General features: G+C 44.5%; 1 protein-coding gene across 1 annotated transcript; it reads left to right on the forward strand.

The window, feature by feature from the left end:
* Positions 1 to 1,247: 1,247 nt before the first annotated feature.
* LOC109680817 (lysozyme-like protein 6) lies at positions 1,248 to 4,967 on the forward strand. Its single transcript, XM_020155497.2, has 4 exons — positions 1,248 to 1,615; positions 2,487 to 2,645; positions 3,572 to 3,650; positions 4,732 to 4,967. The coding sequence occupies exons 1-4, from the start codon at positions 1,477 to 1,479 to the stop codon at positions 4,799 to 4,801; spliced, it is 447 nt and encodes a 148-aa protein (XP_020011086.1). The 5' UTR covers positions 1,248 to 1,476; the 3' UTR covers positions 4,802 to 4,967.
* The last annotated feature ends 1,033 nt before the right edge of the window (positions 4,968 to 6,000 follow it).

Raw genomic sequence — 6,000 nt, forward strand, 5'->3', positions numbered from 1 at the left:
CCTTCTGTTTGGCTGTTTCTTCTGGATTAGGCACAGGCTAATGTCACACATAAGGAATGCTGTTGCCCTTCTCAGGGTATCATGTCTACAGCCACACAGTGTCCCTTTGTCCCTCACTGACAATGTTATTTCTAATTGCAAGATCAAAACACAGTCTGTTTTTTCCACAGTATAGCTACCGTTTTCCTCAGGGAATAACTAAGCAATTGTAGGAGACTCTAAGACCAAGTACACATCCAGTTCTTCATCCACCAGCTCGACTGCCCCAGTGAGGATTCTCACTCACACCAGTTTAGGATGCTTACACAATGTTAATGGGTGTGGGGTTTATTTTGGGTTGCAGAGAATGTTCTAAAATTGACTTGCTGCACAACTCTTCAAATAAACTAAAAACTATTGAACTGGACACTTTGAATAAGTTAATTAATGTGAATTATATATTGTGCACTAGATCTCAATACATCTCATAGGAAAAATGTTTTTCCACATTTAGCCGTTGAATGCTCTCTTGAGCAGCTCTTATGTCAATATGACTTGGCCTGATCCATACTTTGAGCACTTCCTCAATTTCTGCTACAAGAAGATAACCCAGAATAATTTTATACCTTTTCCTCCTCTTGCCCAGCAATCATTCATATTCCCAGGAGTCCTGGTTCCATTTTGGAGGGAATGTGAAACCAAGATTTGTGCCTTGTGATTTCTTTTAATCTTTGCATCACACCATTAGGAATTTATTACCATATCTTCATTGTATAGACAAAGCCCAGAAAGTTTAAGTACGCTCTCCATGGTTACATCATAGTCCAGCCTTTGACAGCAAGCAGTTGAATCTGGAGCCATAGATCTTCACATACACATGCATGCACACACAGTGTGACAGTGACAGTGAAGGTTATTTCTACGTCTGGGTCACTCTTACTTGCTTTCTGATATGCCCTTTTGAATGGAAAAAAATGAGAGAACCTACAACCAGCCAACTAAGGCAGGGTATGTGACCACAGGGAAGGTCAACTATGAGTCTGGGATGAGACTGGGGGTGATCAATACCCAGTGTCTAGCCCATCTAAAAACACTTGTTCAAATATATATGTACAAATGTCGTTGAGGCAGTTGTCACTAATCTGTCTGCCAACCTTACTCCCCAACCGAGTACCCCAGTGCTACCTGTATCTGGGCCAATTACAAGAGAACCCACAAGGGAACCAGATTAGCCTTGGTTTTTAACTGTTGAAGCTGGGAAACGGGTATATGGAAGTTCATGAGAGTACTTTCTTCTATTTGTAAATGTTAATCTTTTGTGATCAGAAGTATTAGTAAAATAATAAATGAGAGGAAAGACACAGGACTCCTCAGGTGGTGAGTGAGAAAGGACATTTGGCTTCTCTCTACAGACCCCCCAGGCTTTCAGAGAAGACCAGCAGAAAATCTGTGAGACAGAACCCGCAGGCCCTGCTGGGCACCCTCTCCCCTCCGAGTATGAACACAGTGTTGCTGTTCTTTGTGGCCAGCTGCCTCCTTGTTTCTAATGGAGACATGACCATCAGTCGCTGTGAATTGGCCAAGATACTCCACCAGGAAGATTTGGATGGGTTTGAAGGCTACTCCCTGAATGACTGTGAGTGCCATCTCCTCCGCCCCTCTCCTTTCTCCTCCTTTCCTACTCATGCCCAGGCCCCTCCTTCTTTCTCACCATTCCTCTTTCAAAGCCAAGTTTAAAAGGATACCTACCCCCAAGAAACCTTTCCAACACTCAGTAGTCATCCAACAATCACTAACTGAGCACTATTATGCACCAAGAATTGTTTTAGCCTCTGAGAATATAGTTCCTTTGTAATAGTGTTCATATCAAGGGGAGGGGGCCGCAACACCAACAACACCACACACACACATACACAACCACACAAAAATATAAAGTACTTCCTGGTGGGAACAATGCATGAAGAAGAAGGAATGAGGGGTAGTGACAGGTGACACTGTTCTAGATGGGGAAGTCAGGGAAGAACTCTTAAGGCAGTTACATTGAGAAGTGCTGAATGAAATGACCAACCTGGTCACCCAAAGGTCTGGAGGAAGAATATTCACAGCCTTCATCCTCCTGTATGCAAAGGAGCTCTCCCTTTGGCCTGGAATTCATGCACACCTGTCTTATGACACCTTCTCCTTTTATCCTGCCTTTCAATTTTCAACATACATATCCTCGTTCTTGTCCTATAGACTTTGAAGTGACAGCTGTATTTGACCCAGTTGAAAGTCACTTATTGGGGCTTTGTATAGGTCCTGCTCAATAAGTGCAGAAAGCAAGCATGAACAGATGGAAGTTGTGAGTGGGCTTCAGGTGAAGCCCATGGGTGTTTCTAGCCCTGTAGCCCTATCAAGCCTCTTGAGCCTATTCCTCCCTTCATATTCCTTCCCTCCCTTTCTCTGCCATCTCATTTCTCACTCAACTTGGTCCTCCCTAAATCTTGACCCTCTACTTCTGCTCTAAGGGCTGTGCCTGGCTTTCGTGGAAAGCAACTTCAACATATCAAAGGTACATGAAAACGCAGATGGCAGCTTTGATTATGGCATCTTCCAGATCAACAGTCATTACTGGTGTAACGACTACCAGAGTCACTCGGAAAACTTCTGCCACATGGACTGTCGAGGTTTGGCTAGGGTGGGAGAGGTGGGAGAGGACACCAGGCTCTTCTCACATGATGTCACTTCCAACCCACATCCTGGGCATTCCCTCCTGGAGCTGTTCAAAGAGTCAGGGATTCCCTTGACTGAACGGACATTTGACCTAGTGGCTCTAATGTCCATTCAAGTCAGGAGTTACTGCAGATATTTTGAGAAGATGAGCAAACTGAGGTTCAAAGAGAACTGAGCCAGGCATGGTGTTGATGTCTGTAGTACCATACACTTCTGAGGCCGAAGTAGGAGGATTGCCTGAGTCCAGTAGTTCAAGGCCAGCACTGGAAACACCACAGGAAGACCCAGTACCAAAGAGAGAGAAATAGTTGTGGAGGGAAGGGAAGAGAGAGAGAGAGAGAGAGAACCAAATGTAACTTGTTGCCTTAAAAGCTCAGATCTAACTATTCAGTAGTACACAGGCTAATGGTCTGGCCTAAGGCTAAGTGCGAATTCTTGACCACAGAGCTGATCCAGAGGTTTGACAGGACCTGTGACTCTGCCCTTTAGCTCCTCTTTCCTACTCTGACTAATGTACCTGGTTTCTCATCTAAAGAGCTCCCCTCATTAGGCAGGACCCTACCTTGGTTTCTGGGCTAGCTGTTTTGGCATTTCCTCTCCCTAGAAGCCCTGCAAACTTTGGGTGAACCACCATCTATGCTGGCCTGGAAGAATAGTAGTGGGCAGGCCCAAATCTCAGTGGTCCTGCCTCCACCCTGGCCACCCCCAGTGTCCAGGAACCATTGTCAGAGTGTCTAAATGGTCTCCTGAGAGGGAGGCCTTGTTTATGTGGAAGTGCTCAGGCCCTGGGTCACAGCTCTTGTGCAGGTAGAGGCAGGATCTTCCTTGTCTTTGGCATCATCCTCTATATGTCACAGGTGCTCTCCTTCCTCCCTTTCAGATATACTGGACCCCAGGCTTATCTCAGCCATCAAATGTGCAAAGAAGATTGTTACTGGATTAGGGGGAATGAAGAACTGGTGAGGAGGACACAGTGGGACTAAGGAAACTGTGACAGAGAAAGGGGCAGTAGACATGGCCTCATGGATACATCATTGTAGCAGTCTAGAAAAATGTGGGATAGTGGAAAAGCTTGAGTTAGAAGGCCTGGCTTTGGTTCTTTCTCTGAAATTGTATTGAACAAAATCTCTTGATTGCAGTAACAGAAAACAAGTTGAGCTAGCTGAGGAAAATTTATTTTAGTGGAGGAAGAGGCATTTCACTCAGTCCACTGAAGGGATGCAGCTGGGCCTCAGCATAAGCATGGAATCAGGCTAGAATTTCTCAAAAGCCTTCCATGGCAGGTTCCATGGTGCATTCGTGCCACTCTGGTCTCTGCAAACCAGCTTCCTCTGCTCCCCAGTTCAGAGAACAGAATACATGCCCCCAAATTTATGAGCTAAAGTCCTCAGCAACCATAGAGAATGAGGAGGCTCAGTCCTAGTCCAAGATCCTGAGCTAGAGAATCTGATAGGTCCAGCTTGGACCATGTTTCCCCTATCCAATCAGCTGTAGGTGTGGTAGAAGTGAAGCAATGAACTCATGGCTGCCCCAGGGGCTCTCTCATAATTTCAAGTGTGGTGCAGATTCCCTGGGCAGACACCGTGAAAGCTTTCAGCTTCTCACCAGTGGACGCTCGGATGGCCACTTACCTTTTCTGTGCTTCAAATCAGAACAATATGACTGCCTCTACAGGCAGCTGTGAGTGTGGAAGGAGCTGGATGCCTTGTAGACTCAAAACACCATCTGGGAAGTGACAAGGTGGTTATCAGGGCTGATCTTTTCTGAAGAGTCAGTGGTTGCCCCTGGGATTTTTTAAAAATTACTTTCACTCCTGTAAAACAGTGCTGTCCACTGTCAGAGGGAGATAAGGATTTTAAAATGTGGCAATGAGGAAAATTTAAACAAAGAACCAGAGGGACCTAGAGGACAGGCCAGAGAGCTAGTGATGAAGGGGATTCTTGGCATTGTTCTACAGAGAAGACTTCCCAGGAACTGGTCTGGTGGCTGGAGAAAAAACTGCTGAGTTGAAAGCAAGAACCATGTGTTTTTTCTCCACAGGGCAAAATGGAAGTTGCACTGTTTAGGACGGACACTCTCCTACTGGATGACAGGCTGTCAGTTGGGATGAAAGAATGTGCTGGCCCATTGAGGAGCTATTCCAGGACTTGGAGATTCTTCACTAAATCAGTGTCTTGCTTCTACTTTATGTTAATTTCTTCTCTTTCCATTTACTAATAAAACTGACCAGAGTCCCAAAAATAAATGCCTTTTTATACTTCCTCCCCTGTGTCCAACAAGGCTCAATAACCTCATTCCTGATTGTCATTAGTGAACCAAGAGGACCCCAATCAATAAATATCTATATGTTTTTATGATTTATTAAAGCATCCTTATGAAAATAATATATTAATTTAATCATTATTAATTCCACATAAATTTGAGTACCACTACAGTAGGTGTGTGCTAGGTAGCAGAAGGAAGACAAAACACACTATTTCTCTTCAGGTGTTCATAACCAAGGTAGAGAAGAGACCCCCACAGATATTGCAATACACAATGAAAGGTATAATAAACTTTACAATTATTGCTGAGTGCTGGTGGCTTACACCTGTAACACTAGCTACTCAGGACAGGTATCAGGAAGATGAAGGATCAAAGCCAGCCCTGGGCAAAGAGGTTGAGAGACCCTACTTGAAACTACCCAACATAAAAAAGGACTCGTGGAGTGGCTCAAGTGGCAAAGCAACTGCCAAATAAGCAGAGGTCCTGAGTTCAAACTCCAGTACTTACAAAAAAAAGTTATAATTATTAGTTAGAAGCAGTATCAAGATCTAGTAATTCCCCCAGAGACAAGGAAAAACTGAGAAGTAGATAATGGAGTTGGTGATGTAGGTAGGTGGTAGGGTGTTTGGTTTTGAACCACAAAACTGTTTAAAAAGGGGGGGCAGTGGATGAGGCTGAGTCTGGTACTGAGGGGGAGGTGTAGTGCTTTGGGATGGAAAAATGGTACAAGGAGCCAATCATTTTTGGTTGCTTTTATTTTGTGAAAAGTAGTTTTGTCCTATATGGTTTTTTTTTTTTTTTGGCTGTACTAGAGTCCCATCCCAAGGCCCCTCTACCACTTGAGTCATGCCCCCAGCCCTAGAATGTAGATGATTAAAAAAAAAAAAAAGGCTTCACTGGGTAGGATCCAACTGGTTTAGAGGGTGCTGATGTGAAGTAGAACACGCTTAAGGACAAGACAAAGGTAGAAAAGGACAGTTGGAGGAATGTCCTGCATACAGCTGCTGGTGGTAGTGTGACCAAAATGGGGTGTTACCTGGGGTC

Source organism: Castor canadensis, chromosome 11, assembly GCF_047511655.1.
Source record: "Castor canadensis chromosome 11, mCasCan1.hap1v2, whole genome shotgun sequence".
NCBI classification, from domain to species: Eukaryota; Metazoa; Chordata; class Mammalia; order Rodentia; family Castoridae; genus Castor; species Castor canadensis.

What these genes read in the sequence shown, in the direction of transcription:
- LOC109680817 (XM_020155497.2), top strand. Translation starts at nt 1,477, where the DNA reads ATGAACACAGTGTTGCTGTTCTTTGTGGCCAGCTGCCTCCTTGTTTCT. An exon ending in CTGCCACATGGACTGTCGAG is followed by an intron (nt 2,646 to 3,571) that starts GTTTGGCTAGGG and finishes CCTCCCTTTCAG; the next exon opens with ATATACTGGACCCCAGGCTT. An exon ending in TTAGGGGGAATGAAGAACTG is followed by an intron (nt 3,651 to 4,731) that starts GTGAGGAGGACA and finishes TTTTCTCCACAG; the next exon opens with GGCAAAATGGAAGTTGCACT.